The following is a 20514-nucleotide window of genomic DNA, read 5'->3' as shown; positions in this document are numbered from 1 at the left end:
AGAGAGAGAGAGAGAGAGAGAGAGAGAGAGAGAGACGGGACAATAACACAAACCATTAACATAAAGGTCGTTAATATGTATGAAGTCAGTCAGTGTCAATGTTGACTTCGCCTCCTCCTCCTCCTCCTCCTCCTCCTCCTCCTCCTCCTCCTCCTCCTCCTCCTCCTCCTCTTGTCGATATTTACTCCTCGGTGTTCTATACACGTCCTCGAAAAACCATCTCTCTCTCTCTCTCTCTCTCAAGAAGACTTGGGGATTATTATTATTATTATTATTATTATTATTATTATTATTATTATTATTATTCAGAAGATGCACCCTATTATTATTATTATTATTATTATTATTATTATTATACAGAAGATGCACCCTATTCATATGGAACAAGCCCACCAAAGGGGCCACTGACTTAAAATTCAAGAAGCTTCCAAAGAATATTATTATTATTATTATTATTATTATTATTATTATTATTATTATTATTATTATTATTATTCAGAGGAAATACAGAAAGAAGCGGAAATTGAGTACTTATTTACATACTATCAAGAGAAGATACTGATAATCTTTAAAAAGATGTCTTTTTAAACTTATTACTCTCTCGATTTGGTTCAAACTGCGAGTGATGTCAAGCGGAATGTACCAGAATTCAAAAATAGATAAGGATTGCTTTTTTTGAGTTTAGTTAATGTCAAATCTTGGAGATTCCGTTTTCTAAATTTTGGAAAGTTAGTTTTAAATTTTTCCATCGTCGCTTTATTTCGAAAGTTAAATCTTTCATTTGTTGGTGGTTTAATAGTTCGAGATTTTGTCGCTAAAAATAAATTTGAAGGTCGTGTTTCATTAGTGTATTGAAGTAGCTTACTTGAAATTTGATGTGGGCCGATGTTAGTAACATTTAAAATAACATTTGAATGAAAAGTATATGAAAATAGTTAATGTAAAAAAAATGTTTCCTAAAAACAAAATTTTCACAAACATCATTAACAACTCATCTCCGTAGGGGAAGTATATTGCCGTCAGTGCATCTCATGCGGTGCACTGTAGGCAGTGCTCAGGGTTCTTTGCAGCGTCCCTTTAGCCCCCTAGCTGTAACCCATTTCATTCCTTTTACTGTACCTCCGTTCATATTCTCTTTCTTCCACCTAATTTCCTCAGCCTTCTCCTAACAATTGATTCATAGTGCGACAACAAGAGGCTTTCCTCCTGGTACACCTTTCAAACCTTCTTACTGCCTCATAAGTCCCAGCGGTTGGCCTTTTGGTCCAAATTCTGTATTCAGTAGACCATTAACATCTCACAGAAAATTACGAAGGCTGTAATTTCCTCCAATCAAAATCAGATCGAGTGTCGCAACCGAATATCTTCATAATACTGGAACGCCGAGAGTTACTGAGATTTGGCAAAGTACCGCCAACGAGCGGGTCAATTTACATCCGGAGGATGTTTAGGGATGTTGAAAGAGGAAAAGGGGAAGAGAAGAGGAGAGGAGAGAAGAGGGGAAGAGGAAAGAGGGGTCAGGGAATAAACCGAGAGGAGAGATTAGATCCGACAAGCACTGTCGCAACGGGGAACGAGGTCTGCTTAAAAGGGTTGCTGCTGGGTTGCTCTTGATGGGCGGAAGCCAGGTTAATTGGCTCCGGTGGGAAGGTGAAAATGCGTCCCTTAGGCCCCCCTAGCTGCAACCCCTTTCCGTTCCTTTTACTGGACCTCTCTTCCATATTCACTCTTCCACAAACTGAGAGGTTTTCCTCCCGTTACACCTTACAAGCGTTTCTACTCTTAATTAACCTCTCTGCGCTTAATGACCTCTTAGGTCCCAGTGCTTGGCTTTTGGTCTAAATTTGATATTATCTCTCTCTACTTCACAATTGTAGGCGGATCAGGGAACGTTCATTTACGTTTACTAATAGACGTATAGACGTAAGTAGACGCCCGGCAATTAGGGTGATCTATGAACGCCTATTCGCGTATATTAATAACGTTCAGACGTAATGAGACGCATACCAGGTACTTAGAGTGATCTAGGAACGTTCATTTACGTCTATTAGTAAATAGTTAGACCCCAGGCGCCGTACCCATACAAACGCGCGCGTATAGAATGTTTGTGTGCGTGTGTGCGTGTGCGTGTATTGATATTGATTGGGCGTGTTATGGTAGTCATTTCGTCTAATAAAGTCAAACCGGTCACTGATTTCCGCCCCCCGCCCGCCCCCGGGCGCGGGATATATGATTGAAAGTGAATGGTGATTGGCTTGCGTGGTGGGGTGGTGGGTGTGTGTACGAATTTCGCCAAAAGCGGCGGCCGTTTAATGTCATTCCTTCCATTTTCGCACGCGCTTTTTCTCTCTCTGAAATGTCGTGGATTCTTTTATAATGTGGGTGTAATTTGTGGGTGTTTTAATGTCTTTAGTGCGTTGTCCTAATCCGGTTTTATAGGACTTCTGTATAATAGTTACTGAAAGGGAAGAGATTTTATGGGAGGAAAAAGTTGAAATGTTACGAAGGAATTGTTGAGCTATTCTCTCTACAAGTCCCAACCACCTGTCATCCGTGTTTTCAACTATACTTCATATTTTACGATTTTGCCTCATCGCTACATTTCTCACATTTCAACCGATTCGCTAAACAAAATAAAAAAAAAATTACCACCAAATTGTCATTATTTTAATTCCTGTATCATCTGCATTAAGCATCCACACTTCACTCGCATAAAGGAGAGTTGGCTCAACAAACTTCACTCACATAGAGGAGAGTTGGCTCAACAATCTTCACTCACATAAAGGAGAGTTCGCTCAACGATTCTTGTTTATATCTGTCGAGCGAGAAACACAAGAATTGGTCGAAACCTTTCATAGTTTTCCATGTTCATCATAATCCTCTTGCGTTCTTCGTCCTCACTCTAGAATTGCTTAATGCCTCTAGGACATAGTTACTACAAATCCGTCTTTTTACTTTCCTGTCATACATGTTGATCGTATGTAGTGAAAACGTCTTCAATTCACTTACTTCTTTTAACGTTTCAATTATTATTATCATTGTTTAGAAGATGAATCCTATTCCTGTGGAATAAGCCCACCAAAGGGGTCATTGACGTGCAATTCAAGCTTCCAAAGATTATTATTATTATTATTATTATTATTATTATTATTATTATTATTATTATTATTATTATTCAGAAGATGAATCCTATTCATATGGAACAATCCCACCAAAGAGTCCACTGACTTGAAATTCAATCTCCCAGAGAATATTTTGGTTCGAAAGAAGTAACAGAAGGTAATGGGAAATACGGAAAGAGGAGATCAGTTATTAGAAAAAAGGTAAATTAACAAAGGAATGAATAAATAAGAATGTGAGTAAAATATTTGAATACCTTATATATTTTTTTAATTGCCAACCCGTCAAGTTTCTTGCCTTGTAATGCCTTATTCCAGGAACGTGGTCGACAAGTGATAGTGCATTATACTCGAGACGATTTTGGGATGCTGACATTGTCGCATGTGTATAGTGTCATGTGTGTATAGTGTCACATGCATATAATGGAACTCAGTCACGCGCGCACATGACAAATCGCCAAATCGAACATTGTGTCAAGTGATCAATAACTTTCAATCACAAGTAATTATTTGCCAGATTAACGACTTTAACTAAAAGTACTCACGTCCATTTTCCAGAGCTGACAGCTTTGCTGTTTGGTGAAATACCTTCGGCTATAAAGGTATTCCTAAAATGAAGTTCCACGCATCGGTAAATGTATTATGTGATGAAAGAATTTGAAAGAAATGGTCTTGAAGAGATTTGCGGCAATGTCTGTAAGCTGACGTGACTTGTCATTTTTTTTTTTTTTTTTTTACTGACATGTGCATTGTTCCGTGACAGTGAAATGACTAATTTGCATATCTGCATTCTTCTTATGCAGCTGCAGTGACTCATAGTATCTTTTATTCAGCATTAAATGCACCTTCGTTTACTAAGATATTCAAAGTTGCACCGCACCGATTTTTAGTTTTCTGTAAACGAAAACTATTGAGATGGGTGTTTGTCTCTCTGTCCACACTTTTCTGTCCGCCCTCAGATCTTAAAAACTAATGAGGCTAGAGGGCTGCAAATTGGTATGTTGATCATCCACCCTCCAGCCATCAGATATACCAGATTGCAGCCACCTAGCCTCAGTAGTTTTTATTTTATTCAAGTTTAAAGTTAGCCACGATCGTCCTTCTTGCAACGCTGTAAGTTCCAGCAACACAGGCCACCACCGGGCTGTGGCTGAAATTTTCATGGGCCACTGCTGAGAATTTCACTGGCCGTGGCTGAGAGTTTCATACAGCATACGCTTTACAGAAAACTCGATTGCGCCGAAAAACTTCGGCGTATTTTTTACTTGTTTGAATTTACAAATACAACCCAGGAAGGGTATATTCAAACACACTACAGTAAAACATCATTTACACATTTAAACGGAGAGGATAACTGGCCTTTGTCCAGTGCTAAAACTGCCAATAAGTTGTTGACTTGTATGCAACATGTTTGTGATATGTATGCGACAAGTTGCCGAGTTGTGTACAACATGTTCAGGACATATTTTTACTGTAGTGGATGAACCCGACAGTCTTAATACCACAATGGACGAATCTTTTCTCCGTAGCGGTTTTAAAGAAGCAGCTGAAGTCGTTGAATTTTATGCAACCATCTGTGATATGTGTGCGATAAATTATCGACATGTTTACGATATGTATATGACATGTTATACCAACACATCTTCCAGAAACATTGTAACAGAATCTTTCCTACATAGCAAGATTCTTGTGGCTTAAGATCGTTGACTTGTATACAACCTGTCTACGATATGTATGCAGCAAGTTACCGACGTGTTTACGACATGCATATGACATGTTAACGACTTGTATATGACATGTTCACGACATGTATATGACATGTTCACGACATGTATATGACATGTTCACGACACCTTATACCAACTCAGATTCCAGGAACACCGTCCTCTTTTGAGCCCGACGGTGTTGATACCGAAACGAGGGTAACCTTCCTACCTAGCGATTTTAAAAGAAGTAAACAAGAAAGCTCTCGGCTATACACACCACCTTGGCTCTACACCATCTTAGAGCGTCGAACACCATCTGCAAGTGGGGGGAACTTCGTCTGCAATGCAATCCGTGTTTACGCGAGGCTGATGCCAAAACTCGCTTTTAATCAATTGCAATTCGACGCGCTTTGAAATGCGATATTACTGTTTGATAGGATTAGTGGGGGCAAAAGATCCCTGTAGAGGGGAGAGAGAGAGAGAGAGAGAGAGAGAGAGAGAGAGAGAGAGAGAGAGAGAGAGTCAGAGGGGGCTGCAGGGAAAAATGAGTTTGAGTGAGGGAGGGATTGTAAAAATTTTCAATCAGATTTCGTTTGATTACCTTATCGATAGAGATCTGATATTGTTTACAAATGTGCACTGAATATTTCTCTGCGTTCGGCCTGAATCTGAAGGTGTGAACTGACGTTTGACACAGCGAGATAAATCGTTAGCTTGTCGACTGTGGAACAGCCTCCCTGAGAATGTCGTGAAATTGGAACTTTGGAAGTTCAAGAGAAGATGAGACGCATTAATACCCTAATAATATTCTCCTTGGATTTTAATACATTTTTATCTGTTTATTAATTTATTAATTTATTCTTTTCTTTTCTAATAAGTGGGACCTCCTCTTTCTGTATTCCCCTTTACTTCCTCTTACTTCTTCCTAATGAACACCGTCATATTCTTTGGAAGCTTGAATTTCAAGTCAGTGGCCCTTCGATGGGCTTGTTCCATATGAATGGGTTTCATCTACTGAATAATAATAATAATAATAATAATAATATATAATTAATAATAATAATAATAATAATAATAATAATAACAATAATAATTTTTGGGTAGAAATAAATTAAAAGAAAACGGGGGGGCCCAAACAAAATAGAACCCTATGACCTTAAACTAATCCTTCTTTTCAGAAATGATGAAAATGGGTTAACCGCTGTCATTAACCTGTATATTTCTGTACGCGAATTAGAAAAATACACACGAAGGCTTAAATAGAACCAGAACCCCCATGGCTCTCTTAATTAATTAATTAAGCCTTCTCTACTTCCTCAGAAATAATAAAACGTAGTATTATACTCTCCCATTCTTCACGCTTGGTCCGTGTATAATCGTCAATAACCCCCTATTTATTTCATTTTTCCCATCTCCTCGACTAAACAGAACCGTTAAGACCCAGCCAAGAACTTCCCCTGAAAAATGACCCCGAGTGGTCCTCGATCTCCCCATAAGTTCCCCCTAAAATTCCCTAAAATTTCCCTAGCTCCTCCCTAGCAGATCTCTGCCTCCTCCTCCCTGTATAAGACTCAGCTGGTAATTATTCACCAACCATTAATTAAGAGCAGCTAAAAGCCGGTCAGTGAGCCTATTAGCTCCCCGCGGAGATCAGCCCCGTTTAAGCCCTTGTTCAAACCGAGGGGGAAAGAGACCAGGGGGCGATCTTGCTGGCTGGGGGCTGGGAGAGGGGAGAGGGTGTGGACTTATAGGGGCCGTCTAGGGGGGCTTAGGACTTATTAAAGGCGAATTGGACTTCGTCGCATTTTGACGAAAGTCAGGGTGATGGAATCGTCGAGGAAGTGAAAGTTATTTACGTGGGTTTTTTGTTTCCTCGAGAAAGGCAGCTTTGTTTTTTGATGGACATAGTCAAATGCTTTGTTTGCAAATTGTTTGCTTGAGAAAAGCAGATTTTAAGGACGTAGTCAACTGCTTTGTTTGTAAATCGTTTGCTTGAGAAAGGCGGATCTTTCAAGGACATAGTCAAATGCTTTGTTTGCAGATTGTTTGCTTGAGAAAAGCAGATTTTAAGGACATAGTCAACTGCTCTGTTTGTAAATCGTTTGCTTGAGAAAGTCGGATTTCAAGGACATAGTCAAATGCTCTATAAATTGTTTGCTTGAGAAAAGCAGATTTTAAGGACATAGTCAAATGCTTTGTTTGCTTGAGAAAAGCAGATTTTAAGGACATAGTCAAATGCTTTGTTTGTAAATCGTTTGCTTGAGAAAGGCGGATCTTTCAAGGACATAGACAAATGCTTCGTTAGTAAGTTGTTTGCATGATAAAAGCAGATTTTAAGGAGACAGTCAAATGCTTTGTATTTTGTTTGCTTGAGAAAAGCGGATTTCCACATGAACAGGGTTCATCTTCTGAATAACAATAATAATAATAATAACACACACATGTATAACTTTAATAAAATAATTAAATAACAATCATTTATTAATAATAATATGGTTTTATCCCAGCACTGTAAAAGATAGTTTAGTTTGTACCATTCTAACAATCATTTATTAATAGGTTGTGAAAGAATTTAGGTAGGTAATTGACTATACATTAACTTATAGTTTAAGTTATACTTTAACTTGTCAGTTATAATTCCCTATACACATGCTAAAATAAGTTGAGATTAGTTTAACTTATACTTTAACTTATTCTTAACTTGTCAGTTGTAATACCCTATACACGTGCTAAAATAAGTTGAGATTAGTTTAACTTATACTTTAACTTATTCTTTAACTTGTCAGTTGTAATACCCTATACACATGCTAAAATAAGATGAGATTAGCTTGAGAATAATTATTGTTTTTGTGTGTTTAACCTGATACCTTCACCCTGTTTCCTTTTTTTTATTTACAGCTCACCTTTTCGACTCACATGCTTGCAAGTATAATGTATTCATTATTTAAATCAAGTTATATATGGGTATATATGTATACATTATATATATACATGTATATACATACATTTTTTTTCATTAAATTTTTTTTTTGGCTGACTGATTATTTATCAGCTTTCTATTCAGTTTCTCATAAAAAAATAAGAGAAATTGAATAGACAATGATAATTGTCAGTGAGCCGTAGAACTGAATGAAAATTTCATGCATGAGAAAACTTTGCCTAAAAGCATTATATATATATATATATATAAATATATATATATATATATATATATATATATATATATATATATATATATATATATATATATATATATATATATAAATATATATATATATATATATATATATATATATATATATATATATATATATATATATATATATATATATATATATATATATATATATATATATAAATTTATTATATATTATACATTATATTATTATATTATATTTTCAAGTCATTCTCAAAATATATATTTCATTCCATGGATTCCTTCTCAGTTTGGGGGTTTTATGATCTGATGATAACAAGAATATTTGTATGCTGTAATTTAACCACATAAGTACTATAATAAATGTATTGTAGGTAATAATAAAGGGTTATTTATTAAAATCCAGAGAAATGTGGATATTTTAATAAATAACTTAGATGTAGGGATTGAAATTTTATTGAAATTTTGAAATTAGTGGATAGAAATTGTATTGAACTTTCATTGAAATTAATGGATTGGAATTTTATTGAAATTAATTCATTGAAATTTTATTGAAATTTTGAAATTAATGGATTGAATTTGTATCGAACTTTTACTGAAATTAATGGATTGGAATTTTATTGAGATTTTATTGAAAGTGATGGGTTGAAGTTTTATTGAAATTATATTGTAAGTAAAGGATTGAAATTTTATTGAAATTATATTAAAATTAATGGAGTGAAATTGTATTGAAATTTTATTGAAATTAATTTATCGAAATTTTATTGAAATTTATGGATCGAAATTTCATTGAAATTATATTGAAATTAATGGATTGAAATTAAATTGAAATTAATGGATTGAAATTTTATTGAAACTAATGGATTGAAACTTTATTGAAATTATATTGAAATTAATGGATTGAAATTATATTGGAATTTATAGATTGAAATTATATTGAAATTATTGGATTGAAATTATATTGAAATTAATGGGTTGAAATTCTATTGAAATTATATTGAAATTAATGGGTTGAAATTATACTGAAATTAATGGATTAGAATTATACTGAAATTACATTGAAATTATTGGACTGAAATTTTGTTAAAATTTTCTTGAAATTATATTGAAATTAATGGGTTGAAATTATATTGAAATTAAAGGACAGTTATCTATTAAATACATATTTATATTTAGGTTGCATTAAATGTATTGAAATGATAAAAGTCCATAGATTTTTCTTCAATATATTTTATTACTAAAAGTACGTTGGGCCTGTAACAAAAAATATAGTATGTAACTGAAACTGCATATGCACGAATGAACTCATATGCATATCTATGTTGCATGCGTTCGTGCAGAAATTCGTGGCTGGAAAACATATGCATGAATGCACGCTTTCGTGCATTTAAATAAGTATACATACATTCATATTTGATTGAATAAAATTGCATTCTTGCGAACTAACACGTGTGCATAACTGTACATTGTATATGCAAATTCGTGGCTGGAAAAGTATGATTAAATGCATCGTCTAGTGCATTCAAATACTTACGAATATGCATATCTGAGTGACAAAAAAAAATTGTATTTGACAAAAAATGCATTCATACCAGCTAATACGTATGCATAACTTATGTTACATATGCAGATTCGTGGTTTAAAAACGTATGCATAAAAGCACGCTCTGGTGCATTCGAGTGCATACGAATGCATTCATATCTAAATGACAAAAAATTCAGTATTTGGCAAAAACTGCATTCGCATCAACCAACACGTATGCATATCTGTACATTCAATATGCAGATTCGTGGCTGGAAAAAAAGTATGCATAAATGCACAGGCTCTCGTGCATTCGAGTGCCTACGAATGCATTCACATCTGAGTGACAATACAATATGTGGTTAAAATTGAATATATACTGGCAAAAACTCTTGTATATCTGTACGTTGTGTATGCAAATTCGTGGCTGGAAAACATATGCATAAATGCACGCTGTCGTGCATTCAAGCGCATACGAATGCATTCACATCTGAGTAAAAAAAAAAAAAATAACGGTATTCGACAAAAACTGCATTCGTACCGACTAACACGTATGCATAACTTATGTTAAATATGCAGATTCGTGGCTGAGAAACACATGCACAAATGCACACTTTCGTGCATTCTAAGTGCATACGAATGCACTCACATCTGAGTGACTGTTTCTCAGCTTCTTTGCGAAACCATCGTCATAATCACCACGCTAGCTAAGTCAGCGAAACAGCGGCTGCTTAGCCGGTCGAAGGTTAAACCGGTCTCTCTCTCTCTCTCTCTCTCTCTCTCTCTCTCTCTCTCTCTCTCTCTCTCTCTCTCTCTCGTCTCCATGGACACATATTGTATTGCAATTGCAAATACCGCCACCACCACCACCACCACCTCATCATCCTCATCCTTCGTCCTTTAGCGATCGATAGAGTTGAAGGAGAGGAGGGGGTAATTTTGAGACGCTTACCTTTGGTGAAACTCACACCAGAAGTTCGACCAATATCGCGTTTTCGTCTTCTGACGCGGTTTGTGATTTTGTGCGTTCAGTTTCGCCATTGTTTGTTTGCGTTTTTTGCGTTTTAAAAAAGATGCGGCCAAAATGGCTTCCCGGGTTCATTTTTTAGAGGTATTTTGACTCTAAGCGTTCAATTTCATGTGGTTTTTCGTGTTCTAGATAAATTTTCAGCTCCAGTGGTCTGGTAAAAACTGAGGTATACTTACTTTATTGGAAAGTATTGTGACATTTTGCGTTCAATTTCATGAGTTTTTTTTCCGCGTTCTAGAAGAGATATAGGCAAAATAACTTCCTTTCTTCCTTTATTGGAGAGTATTGTGACTTTATGCGTTCAATTTCCCGAGTTTTTTCCGCGTTCTAGAAGAGATATGGAAAAAATAGCTTTCTGGGTTTATTTATTATAGGGTATTGTGACTTAGTGCGTTCAATTTCATGATTTTTCCGCGTTCTGGAAAAGATATGGACAAAATAGCTTTTTGGGTTCATTTATTAGAGGGTTTTGTGACTATGCGTTCAGTTTTATGAATTTTTTTTTGCGTTCTAGAAAAGATCAAGACAAATTGGCTTCCTTTATTATAGGGTATTGTGATTTTGTGCGTTCAATTTCATGAGTTTTTTCCACGTTTTAGAAGAGATATGGACAAAATAGCTTCCTGCGTTCATTTATTAGAGGGTTTTGTGACTTTATGTGTTCAAAGTTATATTTTTTTTTTTTTTGCGTTCTAGAAAGATAGCGACAAAATGGCTTCCCGGGTTCCATTATCAGAGGGTATTGTGATTTGCGTTTAGTTTCATTGTTTATCTTTTTGCGTTGTAGAAAAAACGATGACATACTGGCTTCTTTTAGTAGAGGGTATTGTGAATTTAGGAGTTCAATTTCATGAGTTTTTTCACGTTCTAGAAAAGATATAGACATACTGGGTTCCTTCCTTTAATAGAGAGTATTGTGACCTTATGCGTTCAAATTTTTTTTTTTTTTTTTTTTTGCGTTCAGTTTTTTTGGGGGGAGCTTTCTTATTAGAGGGTATTGTGAATTTACGGGTTCAATTTCATGAGTTTTTTCGTGTTCTAGAAAAATACGGATATACTGGCTTCCTTTAATAGAGGGTTTTGTGACTGTGTGCGTTCAATTTTATGAGTTTTTCGCGTTCTAGAAAAGATATAGATACACTGGCTTCCCTTTCTCCTTTAATAGAGGGTTTTGTGATTGTGCGCGTTCAATTTTATGAGTTTTTCGCGTTCTAGAAAAGATATAGATATACTGGCTTTTTTTATGTCAGGGTATTGTAACATACGTTCAATTTCAATGTTTTTTGCGTTCTAGAAAACATACAAGACAAAATGGCGTCCTTTCTTCTTTTGTGACAAGATAATTTCTCTCCATAATCCATTTAAACCCGATAAAAATCCTCCTGCCTTTTATGAATAATGACATCGCCGAGGTGTCAGCTTGAAGTTGATTATCTTGAGGGCAAACAGAACTCTCTCACAAAGTGTAAACAGCGGATAATGAGCAAATATGTACGACTGGTTGTTTAAATATAAAATAAGATTTACATTTACATCAGGTGTAGTGTGTTATTGAAAAGACATTTGGCTATAAATACTTCTCGAACTGATTGTCCAAGTTTGGAGGAATGTTTCCGAATTGGTTTTCCACTTAGATTATCATTAGTTGTTTAGAAATTCTCAGTACATTGAAAGTATTTCATTTCAAAAGACGTTTGACTATAAATACTTCTTGAACTGAGTGACTAAGTTTGGTAAAATATTTCTTAATATATTTTCTTCTGTCATCTTGAATTGTTTCGGGAAATTTCAGCACCAAAAGGATTTCTTAATTTATTTTCCGCTTAGATTATCATTAGTTGTTTAGAAATTCTCAATACATAAAAATGATTTCATTTCAAAAAGATTTGACTATTAGTACCTCTGAATTGATTGACCAAGTTTGGTAAAATATTTATAAATTGCTTTTCCTCTTGTAGATTATCATTAATTGGCTTAGAAATTCTCAATACATGAAAAAGATTTTTTAGTTTACTCGCTTCTTAGATTATCATTAGTTGTTTAGAAAATCTCAATATATAAAAGGGATTTCATTTCAAAAGACATTTGTCTTTTATTGCCTCTGAACTGATTGACCAAGTTTGGTAAAATATTTATAATTTTTTTCCTCTCAGATTATCATTAATTGTTTTAGAAATTCTCAGTATATAAAAGAGATTTCATTTCAAAAGACATTTGGCGATTAGAACTTCTGAATTGACTGACCAAGTTTGGTCAAATATTTCTTGATTTATTTTCCTCTCCGGTCATCTTTAATTGTTTTGTGAAATCTCGACACCAAAAAGGGTTTCTTAATTTATTTTCCTATTAGATTATCATTAATTGTTGTAGAAATTCTCAATACACTAAAAGAGATTTCATTTCAAAAGACATTTGACTGTTAATACCTCTGAATTGACAGTCCAAGTTTGGTAAAATATGTCTTGATTTTTTTTCTCTTAGAATTTTTTCCCTCTTAGATTATCATTAATTGTTTAAAATTCCCAGTACCTAAAACGGTTTCATTTCAAAAGACATTTGACTATTAGTACCTCTGAATTGATTGACCAAGCTTGGTAAAATATGTCTCAATATATTTCCCTCTCCGGTTATCTTTATATTGATTTTTGGAAATCTCGGCCCCAAAAAGGATTTAATTTTTGCCAGGTATGATCTGTAGTTCCAAGTTTGGAAAAACATCGATCCTTTTATTTTCCTCTTCGATTCTCATTGTTTTGGAAAATTTCAGCAAGAAGGATTCGATCGTTTATAAAAACGAATATGCAACAACTGCGCAATCGAGTTTTCCGTACAACCGCTACAGCGTATAATCAAGGCCTCCGTAAATAGATCTGTCTTTCGGTGGTCTCGGTATAATGCCGTATGGGCCACAGTCCATGAAACTTTAACCACGATTATGGCTAACTTTAAGCTTAAATAAGATAAAAAAAATGCTGAGGCTAGAGGGCTGCAATTTGGTATGTTTGATGATTGGAGGGTGGATGATCAGCATAGCAATTTGCAGCCCTCTAGCCTCAGTAGTTTTTAAGATCTGAGGGCGGACAGAAAAAGTGTGGACAGGAAAACGTGCGGACGGACAGACAAAGCAGGCACAATAGTTTTCTTTTCAGAAAACTAAAAAACGAATTCGATCGTCATACCAATTCTCGTTTCATAATTCTTGGCGCAAACCTACCTGGCTGATATCTTCCATTTGTTTGACAATTTTTCCACGAGTGTATCTAATGGACTAGAATATTTTGAAGCACTTTCAAAAACTGTAACTTCATAATTGATTCTCTGATGTATCAAGAAGAATGATGTATTGTATTGTAACGTGAAGATGTCAACAAATTTTTACTTGTTAGTTTTCTGTAAAAGAAAACTGTTGTGCCGGCTTTTTCTGTCCGCCCTCTGATCTTGAAAACTTCTACTGAGGCTAGAGGCTGCAAATTGGTATGTTGATCATCCACCTCCAATCATCAAACATACCAAATTGCAGCCCTCTAGCCTCAGTAGTTTTTTAAAATTTTATTCAAGGTTAAAGTTAGCCATAATCGTGCTTTTGGCAACTATATAGGACAAGCCACTACCGGGCCGTGGTTAAAGTTTCATACAGCATTATACCGAGACCACCGAAAGATAGATATATTTTCTGTGGCCTTGATTATACGCTGTAGCGGCTGTACAGAAAACTCGATTGCGCTGAAGAAACTTAGGCACATTTTTTACTTGTTTTATTTTTAAGATAATTTGTTTCATTCGAACCTCAGATATTAAGATAGAATATATTAAGAATCTAATGGTCACTTTTTACCAGATACTTATGTTAAATTTTAATAATCACAATTTATTCTAATGCCCGTTCTGGGTTAGGTCGATCGCAGCATAGAATACTGTTAGTTTTAAAAAAGAAAGTATAATTTAGATAATTTTTGCTATAAATTGGAAATTTGACGTTTCAAATTTTCCTTTGTAATGCAGTTCCATGGGCCTGTTTTGAAATCATATTAATTAACTGATCATCCAAAAAAAAGTGGGGGGGCCAATTGCCAAAAATTTAATAAAAATACAATGATATTCCTTTTATTTTGCATTGTAGAATATTGTTAGTTTTAAAAAAGAAAGTGTAATTTAGATAATTTTTTCTTTAAATTAGAAATTTGACGTTTCAGATTTTCCTTTATAATGCAGTTCCATGGGGTGGTTTTATAATCATATTGCTTAACTGATCTTGCCCCCCCCAAAAATGGGCAATTGCCAAAAATTTAATAAAAATGCAATTATGATTTTCCTTTATTTCATCCTCTCTCTCTCTCTCTCTCTCTCTCTCTTCTCTTCTCTCTCTCTCTCTCTCTCTCTCTCTCTCTCTCTCTCTCTCCTTTCAATATCTTCCTCAACAACCATCCATCCACTTCTTATCCCTACCCCTTCCTATCTCACCCCCTCTCTCTCTCCTCTCCCTCTCTCTCCATAACTTCTGAGAAAAATAACAGTTTTAGCAATTATGGAGTAGCTGAAGTCTTAATATGAGACGAGAGCCCTCGTGAGTAATAATCACCTATCATTGGTCCTACCTCTCTCTCTCTCTCTCTCTCTCTCTCTCTCTCTCTCTCTCTCTCTCTCTCTCTTCTTCCCTTCCCCTTCTGCCCCCTGTCTTAATATGAAACTCACTTGCTCATTGCTCTCTCTCTCTCTCTCTCTCTCTCTCTCTCTCTCTCTCTCTCTCTCTCTCTCTCTCTCTCTCTCTCTCCTCCTTCTGCCCCCTCTCTTAATATGAAACTCACTTGCTCATTGCTCTCTCTCTCTCTTTCTCTCCCTCTCTCTCTCTCTCTCTCTCTCTCTCTCCCCCTACGTTGCAATTGCACGTTATTGTTTTACCTGGACAGTTCACCCCAGGGGAATTCAGTGTTATGGGTGGATGTTGCAATAGTGACGTGCCGAGAGACGTGAGAAACAGTTCATAAACAGTTCAGGAACAGTTCGGTCATGCCGAAGCTCGCTCTTTGGAAAGGGGAAACAGTTCACGAACTGTTCTGTCACTTAAAAGTTCTGTTAGAAGGGGAAACAGTTCCAGACCAGTTCGGCCTCACGCCCCAAAGCTCACCTGGGGAGGAGGGGAACTGTAGGCAACTGCAGATCCCCTTGGAGGTAAACTGTTCCGGCGTCTAAACCGATTCCAAGGGAGCTCCTGTTGTTTGCTGCTAATGAGATTGAATATGCAGCCTCTCTCTCTCTCTCTCTCTCTCTCTCTCTCTCTCTCTCTCTCTCTCTCTCTCTCTCTCTCTCTCTCTCAGGGAGCTCCAGCCCGTTGCCCGCTTGGAATTAGATCCTCATTGCAGTCTGGAAAATGCCTGGAATTTTTTTTTCAAATATTTTTTTTTATTTATTTAGGCTGGATCAGAAGCTCATAGTCCGCTGATTCGTTCCCTCCTCCTCCTCCTCCTCCTCCGCCTCCTCCTCCTCCTCCTCCTGCCTGGTCCTACCTCCTGCCTCCTACTCCTCCTACTTCCTACCTCGTCCTCCTACCTCCTATTCCTCCTCCTCCTACCTCCCACCTCGCCCTCCTACCTCCTATTCCTCCTCCTCCTACTACTACCTCCTGCTTCCTACTCCTCTGCCTACCCCCTACCTCCTACCTCCTGCTCTACCTCCTACCCCCTACCTCCTCCTCCCCTCCCACCTCGTCCCCCTACCTCCTCCTCCTACCCTCCTGCCTCCTCCTCCTCCTCTCTGCCTCCTACCTCCTCCTACCTCTACCTCCTCCCTATTCCTCCTCCTACCCCTGCCTCCTACCTCCTCCTCCTCCTCCTCCTCCTCCTCCTCCTCCCTCCTCCTACCCCCTGCCTGCCTCCTCCTCCTCCTCCTCCTCCTCCTCCTCCTCCTCCTCCCTCCTCCTCTCCTCCGCTCTCTCACAGTGAATTGATCCATTGCCTTTTGGGCTCTTCGGGAATCTCGGAAAATGAAATGGAAATGAGATTTGCTGCCGCTGCTTCTGGCATTCCATGGATCATTTCACAATCTTTTTTTTTTTTTTCATTTTTCTATCGCGGATCATTTTTTTTTTTAATTCCCCTCGGGAGCTTATTTCCCACGGTTTTTTTTTTTTATTTTTTTTATTTTTTCCCCTATTCGCCCCCGTTAATATTTCGTTTCCCTGCAGCTCTCATTCAGATGCGTCAGGGTATTAAAAAAAAAAAAAAAATTAAATAAATAAATAAATAAAAAATAACAAAAAGAATTTGATCTCTCATTTCTCCCGTTCGGTGTTTTTGTTTTTGGTTTTTTTTATTACAGGCGAGTTTTTATTGCGAGCGGAAACGAAGTGTAAAGCGAAAACGTGCAACTCTTGTGTGCTAGTTACGCATGTAGGGTCGTCGAGCCACTGGCAGGGGTCGGCGAGCCCTTGTCTGGGGTCGTCGAGCCCTTGTTGGAAGGAGGTAATTTAAAAGTATTGTTTACAATTCTCTGCGTCCCAAGGGCGGCGGCGGGGGCGGGGGCCGGCAGGGGGCCGAGTGGGGGCGGGGGAATCACATGGTTTTAGAGGTGCTTCCATTATCAATCGTTGATATTATATATATATATATATATATATATATATATATATGCTATATATATATATATATATATATATTCGAGTTAAATATTCTTTACTCGTTTTCTGATATTAAATGTGGAGCGGTAGTGTTTACAGATGTTATGGAAGGTATTTTGCAGATGATGATACTGCAGATAGATGTTTACGGATGGAGAGATGTTTGTGGATATTGGGAAAGATGTTTGTGGATATTGGGAAAGATGTTTGCGGACATTGAGAAAGATGTTAGCGGATATCGTGTAAGATGTTTGTGGATATTGGGAAAGATGTTTGCTGACATGGGAAAGATGTTTATGGATATCGCGAAAGATATTTATGGATATTGGGAAAGATGTTTACGGATATCGCGAAAGATGTTTGCGGATATTAGGAAAGATGTTTACGGATATCACAAAGATGTTTGCGGATATTGGGAAAGATGTTTACAAATACTGGGAAAGATGTTTACGGATATCGTGAAAGATGTTTGTGGATATTGGGAAAGATGCCTTTGGATATCACAAAAGATGTTTACGGATATCGTGAAAGATGTCTATGGATATCACAAAAGTTGTTTACAGATATCGTGAAAGATGTTTATGGATATCACAAAAGATGTTTACGGATATCGTGAAAGAATTTTATGGACATCACAAAAGTTGTTTACGGATACTGGGAGAGATGTTTATGGACATCACAAAAGATGTGTGTGGATATTGGGGAATATGTTTATGGACTTCACAAAAGATGTTTACGGATATTGGGAAAGATGTTTATGGATATCGTAAAAGGTGATTACCGACATTGTGAAAAACGATTACGGATATCGCGAAAGACGCTGACGGATATCGCAAAAGATGTTTACGGATATCGCGGAAGAAATCCTACAATACTCACTTCCTATATCACATGTATATGACGAAGGTATTCATTGATATCTCATCTCATATGGCTATCGTGAAATACGCTTGCGGACATCACAAAAGATGTTTGCGGATAACGTAAAAGGCGTGAAATGGTGTGTGCGGATATTGCGAGAGAAATACTTGAATACTTCTTTGACTTACCACTAATAAATGACTTACAGTTTGATTAAAATCTCTTCCCATCTCTTTTCAGTCTCTCGGCTCATGGGAGGGTCCAACATGAACATGAACATGGGAAACGTCACCTCGCTCTCGACTTGCAGTATGGCCGACAACAAGGCGATGCAGTTTCCCCTCTCGCAACGAAGAAAACGGAGGATCCTGTTCACGCAAGCTCAGGTTGGTGGATTTTGTCATAGTGTTTTTTTTTTTTTTTGATTGATTGGGTCGATTTGGAAAGAATTCTCATTTATGGTGCAGAAGACATAGAGTTTTTTTTATTAATTTTTGTATTAGAGGTTTTGTTATTCATTTTTTGCTTAAAATAGGGCTTATTCATGATACAAAAGACATTAGAGGTTTTGGATATAATTGCAAGTTCTAGAATATAATTAAAAGTCAGTGAATCATAAAAACAGCTGTTTTTTGATTGGGTCGGTGTTATGAATTTTGCTTTAAAGAAATTCTCATTCATATTGCAAAAGGCATTAGTGGTTTTGGGTTGAACTGCAGGATCTAGAAAATAATTAAAAGTCAGAAAACCTTAAAATCAGTCGATACAATAATCTACATAATTACCTGAGATATGACTGATTAGAAATTTCTTCCACCGATGCAGTAACCTATATAATCTCACGAAGTCTTGAAATAAACCGAAGGTATATAATTTCTCATCGCATAATGTGCGCTTTATTGAAATAACCGTTTTGTCATGTATAGCAAATGAAATAATTGACTGACGATTAGTAATAAAATTAGAACTTCGTCTGCCAATACAATAATCTACATAATTACCTCTGAATATTGTCTAATGCCTGAGACAGTTAATTTTTCATCACTTGATGATGTACTTTGTTTAATTTAATATTTTGCATGTAAACCTAGTGAAACAATGGACTTATATTTAGCCATAGAAGTGGAAGTTTTTCCCTCCGATGCAATCATCCACATGATCTCAAACAGTCCTTCATTTTAATAGTTTTAAGTAGCATGGAAATTCTTCCCTTGATCTTGTGAAATACCTTGAAGTATTTAAGTTTTCCTAAATAATGATTTACTTTGTCGAATTTAATCTTTTTGCCATGTATAGCAAGTGAAATAACTGATTAGGATTTAGCAACAGAAGTAGAAATTTCTTCCTCCGTTGCAATAACCTACATAATCTCACGAAGTTTTGAAATGCCTGAAGCATTCAATTTCTCATCAAATAATATGAACTTTAGTGAAATTAGTGCATTACCTGTGTAGCAAGTGAAACTATTGACTTAGATTTAGCCATAAAATTAGAAATTCATCATCTGATACAATAATCTGCATAATTACCCCTGAAGATTGTCTAATACCCGAGACATTGAATTTCTCATCGCATAATGATGTACTTTGTTTGATTTAATCTTTTGCCTGTGTAGCAAGTGAAACAATGGACTTATATTTAGCCATAAAATTAGAAATTCATCATCTGATACAATAATCTACATAATTAAATCTACAGTAATTAAATTTACATAATTACCCCTGAAGATTGTCTAATACCTGAGACTGAATTTCTCATCGCATAATGATGTACTTTGTTTGATTTAACCTTTTGACTGTGTAGCAAGTGAAACAATGGACTTATATTTAGCCACAGAAGTGGAAATTTCTTCCTCCGATGCAATGTAACCTTCGTAATGCCCAAACTCCCACCCACCCACCAGGTGTACGAACTGGAGAGAAGGTTCAAGCAGCAGAAATACCTGTCGGCGCCAGAGCGGGAACACTTGGCATCCCTCATCAACCTAACACCTCAACAGGTAAGTCGACTTTCATCCGAAATGTCAAACAGCCCTCTTTGATGCCCGATTCGCGTTTTTTATTCCTGGGAAAATGTCAGGCGAGAGAGAGAGAGAGAGAGAGAGAGAGAGAGAGAGAGAGAGAGAGAGAGATATTTTCGACAAGGACATATAAATATTCTGGAGGCGATACGTTATGGCTGCGAGGGAACGCAATTGGTGGTTTTTGACGTTTGGGTCATCCAAAGGGGAAAGGTTATGAAAATGTGTTTAGTGGATGACTTTGATGGCTGAATGGGGTTAAGTCGGGAATTGGTGATTTTAAATTGAAGTGGCGAAGAAAGGTTATGGTTTACATAATTCACATGTTATTATTATTGTTATAATTATAATTATTATTTAAAGCGAAAGGTTATAGAAATGTGGCTGTGAATGATTTTGATGGCTGATGAATGGGGTTAAGTCGTGAATACATAATTCACATATTATTATTATTATTATTATTATTATTATTATTATTATTATTATT

The 20514-nt window shown here is 36.3% G+C and overlaps 1 protein-coding gene across 1 annotated transcript in view; it reads left to right on the top strand.

The window, feature by feature from the left end:
* LOC136841384 (homeobox protein Nkx-2.4-like) overlaps positions 1-20514 on the top strand; it is an 80720-nt gene that overhangs the window by 34399 nt on the left and 25807 nt on the right. Inside the window, exons 2-3 of the mRNA XM_067108295.1 lie at positions 18248-18393; positions 19911-20006. Of these exons, the coding sequence (XP_066964396.1) occupies positions 18248-18393; positions 19911-20006 (242 nt within the window). The remainder of the gene's footprint in view (positions 1-18247; positions 18394-19910; positions 20007-20514) is intronic.

Source organism: Macrobrachium rosenbergii, chromosome 9, assembly GCF_040412425.1.
Source record: "Macrobrachium rosenbergii isolate ZJJX-2024 chromosome 9, ASM4041242v1, whole genome shotgun sequence".
NCBI lineage: Eukaryota > Metazoa > Arthropoda > Malacostraca > Decapoda > Palaemonidae > Macrobrachium > Macrobrachium rosenbergii.
This window is presented reverse-complemented; position numbering and strand designations above follow the sequence as displayed.